General features: G+C 29.1%; 1 protein-coding gene across 1 annotated transcript; it reads right to left on the bottom strand.

The window, feature by feature from the left end:
• LOC107854904 (germin-like protein subfamily 1 member 13) lies at positions 1-3,216 on the bottom strand. Its single transcript, XM_016699901.2, has 2 exons — positions 2,921-3,216; positions 1-718 (listed from the first exon to the last, which is right to left on the bottom strand). The coding sequence occupies exons 1-2, from the start codon at positions 3,042-3,044 to the stop codon at positions 168-170; spliced, it is 675 nt and encodes a 224-aa protein (XP_016555387.1). The 5' UTR covers positions 3,045-3,216; the 3' UTR covers positions 1-167.
• Between the last annotated feature and the right edge of the window lie 621 nt (positions 3,217-3,837).

Here is a 3,837-nt window from a genome sequence, read left to right as displayed (position 1 = left end):
GAGAGGAAAGAAAATTAGGGGAAATGACAGCTTCCATAAATCAAATACTGGAAAAATACAACAAATAGTATTTAGAGATCTTTAATAAGACGGTGGTGAGTTGCTAATTAACGGCTGTAGACAACTTTCAGAAAAATAAGAATCATGCTTTTAATGGCATATATAGCCTATGAGAATTTCTTTTGAAGTTCTGCAATCTCTGTCGTACTAAGCTGGAAGCCTTTGGCAAGAACATCGCTAATAATAGGTGGATTTGAAGTAGAGATTGAACTAGGAATCGTGACAATTCCAGGATTTTGACTGTTGTAAGAGGCAAGCATAGTAACTTTTTTGCGTCCCAAATTATACTGGAAGTGCATAAGACCTATTGGGAACACAAACACGTCGCCAGGATTCAATATTTTGGAGAAGAGACGACTCTTAAAGAAGCTTACAGCATCAGGGACAAGAAATCCTGAATAGACAGTACCCTCCAGGACAGTCATCAGCTCAGTGGCTCGAGGGTGCGTGTGAAGTGGAACAAGACCCTGTGGTTCCAAGACAGCACGAGCAATAGATATGCCTAGACTGTTGAGTCCAGGCATGTTGTTTACATTTACAAACTTTGAAGCAAAACCAAATCCAGGCACTGCACTTCCACTAACATTAAGACCTGAAACAAAGAAATCATCTGCTTTTGCGAGATTTGGGTCTTTGCAAATCTTCCCATTCACGAAAACTGCAAGGTAAAATAAAATGAAGCTAAACACATTATCCAGATAATAATAGCTGGCTTAAATTATACAGCGTACATAATAAAAACTCTGCCTCAATCCGAAACAAATCAATCTATAATAATAAAGGAGGAACATAGATAAGGTGATGTGACACCTCTCTATGGCCTCAGTTTCTATTTATCTTTTTTCTCCTTTTTTGAGATTTTTTTTTTTATTTTCTTCCTCTATTCTTTTGATGAGTCAATTCATTAATTTGTTTAACAATTAAAATGAATATATTAATTATTATTTCATTTATTCATATTCTTTAATGTACAAACTTAATGATCTTTATTTTCATTACTTTCATGACTTTTGATGATCATAACTTTTAAATTATATTAAGTAATATTCATGATATCCTTTGATATTCCATATTTTTGTCCTATAAATAGAGGCATTATGAGTATTTTTTTTTCCCTCTATCGTCAAGATTAAGACAATTTCTTTTATTTTGCATTGTTTAAAAATTTCATTCTTTAAACTTCTGTATATTTTTTATCAAAAAGAAACAAAAAATCATTTGTGTATCTTCAAAAAGATTGTGAATTTGTCGAAGAAGAGACATTAAAAAAGATTAGCATATTTGGTCGTTGTTATTTTGTATGGTGTTTGCTTCTAACTTAAATATTGTGGATGCCTTCATAGTTTTTGGTGTCCTTTCGCTTTTCATATTGTGATCTTCCTATTCACTTTCTATTGACGGCTGATTCATTTACTTTATGTTGCTTAATTTGTTTATGACCGCAATGACATCATACTATAAATACATGTCTTACAATGTAAATAAAGGATTTATATCAGGTAATGCTTGGGAAATTTTCCCATTGCAACTTTTTAGTATTATAGAATTACTTTTTAATTATTGAAGTGCTTCTAGGCCAAAATAACTTTTAAACACTTTCACGATGCAAGTGCGAGTATATAAATATCAGCTTAAATATTTATTTAATTTGTTTGCCAATTTCAATAATAGGTAGAACTAATATGGAGATGGAAATTTTGAAACTAATCACAATATAGCTTGAGTAAAAATATAAATTATTATCTATAATTTTAGATCTAAATCGATTAGTCATAATCATATAGAAGAACTAAAATTTCTCAGTCACTTAGAAAATAAAGAGAAGAAAATATATTTATTTTAAAATCTCTTAACTATGTGTAATGTACAAAAATAAAAATTACTTATAAAAGATCATAAAACTAAACAAATTATAATGAATAGTCGAATCTACGTTGATAGTCTTAACTCAAGATTAATGCACGTTGCATCATGGATAATTATTTAAGTGCTTTTAAAATCTAATTAATGTGAATGAACTTTTCAACATGAAACAAATTATTAAAAAAAAATATATAGAAAAGGTAAAACTTAAATACAAATCCTAACATAAGAGGTTTTTTTCCCAATAACAAAATATTTTGATATGTGTAATGAAATCATTTCAAATATTATTTTTCTAATTCCTTTTAATTCACTTTTCTCTACTTTTCCACCTTATTTTTTTGTGAATTTAATATATATTGAATGAGCTATTCATTTGAAAAATTTAATGTAATCTTTAATCTCTGTATATATATAAATAAATAGATTTTATTTCTGTAAATTTCAACTTAACTATTTTTTTTGTCATAAAGGAAGTGATGTGACACCTCTCTATGGCCTCCTTTCCTATTTAATTTTATCTAATTTTTTAGGCTTTTTTTTTTTTTTTTTCATTTTTTGAGATATTTTTTTAATTGTTTATTTATAACTTATTAATAAATTACTTTAAAAACCTCACTACATACATGCAAGAGTTAAAGTCCACCTTTGATAATCAATTTAAATCTTTAAGGAGACCTCTTTCTGATCTTATCATCCCATATCATGCTAATGGCTTTTCATATATTTTTTTATGTAGTTTTCATATAATCAAAAGTCAAAATATCTTTCTTTTTTTCGTTCATGAAAATGAAGTTTCTCCGAGCTCTATTTTTTTTACTAAAAATATTTATATTTTTAATTTCATCAACATACATAATTAAGTTTTGAATATGCATATAAAAATTTATCTCCATTCTTATCTAAATTTATTTAAGAGATCGTTAATAAAAACTTTTTATAATCACGCGAAGTGCGAATAATTTTACTAGTTAAGTATTATTGAAGGACGTTTTACCTGAAGCCTGAGTGTCGTTAACAGCAACACATATGTCCTGTAGAGGGTTGCTATCATAAGCATAAGCAGGGGAAGAAAAGAAAGCAGTTATAGCTAATGTTGTTATGAACCACCACACGCTCATTGTTATGCTTTGTGTTTGCTATGATATTTTTTCAAACAACCAAGAGAGGGGTGACTGCTTATACTCTCATCTTTGTTTTTTTTTTTTTTTTTTGGTATGTGTGTTAATATTATATTTTTACTGTATAGGAATGAAGTGGTGTGAAGATGAAAAGTTAAATAAAAGTGGGATAACGAGAAATAAAGATGAAATATAAAAATAACGGAGAAAAAAGAGGAGATATGTCATGATTTCATGCCGTAAATTGAGCAAAAAAAGTAAAGAAAAGAGAAGCAGCAGAAACGTACATGGTAGCAGTAAATTAGCGTGAAAGCGAGAATGGAAGAGGAAGCTTGGGTTGCGATGATCACTTATCACGTAGGTGGAGCCAGAAATGCATCTGAAGTTTTGCAACCATTTCGTGGTGTTAAGTTCAGAAATGGTCCTAAAAACGGACTAGTAGGGGTGTTGATTGGTCGGTTCGGTTCGGTTTTGATTCTATATATTATCGATTTGGTTTTTAATTTTCAAATGTGCTAAACCAATAACCAAATCAATAAGATATTTTTTTATCGATTTCCAGTTCTTTTGGTTCGATTTTCGATCTAACCGATAAGAAAATACTCATAAAATAGAAATAGTAGTAACTAACATGAAAAAAGATGAAATTTTAATTGCAGCCAAAATCCTTCATGATGTGTTCTAATTTACTAGAATCTTCAAGCTTGATCTGAATGTTAGTTCAGAAAAATATGACTAGGTTTGTTAGTCTGTGGAAATTGAGGAGAAATTAAGAAAAGTATATATATATATA

The sequence above is a fragment of the Capsicum annuum genome, chromosome 1, assembly GCF_002878395.1.
Source record: "Capsicum annuum cultivar UCD-10X-F1 chromosome 1, UCD10Xv1.1, whole genome shotgun sequence".
In the NCBI taxonomy this organism is placed as follows: Eukaryota; Viridiplantae; Streptophyta; class Magnoliopsida; order Solanales; family Solanaceae; genus Capsicum; species Capsicum annuum.
This window is presented reverse-complemented; position numbering and strand designations above follow the sequence as displayed.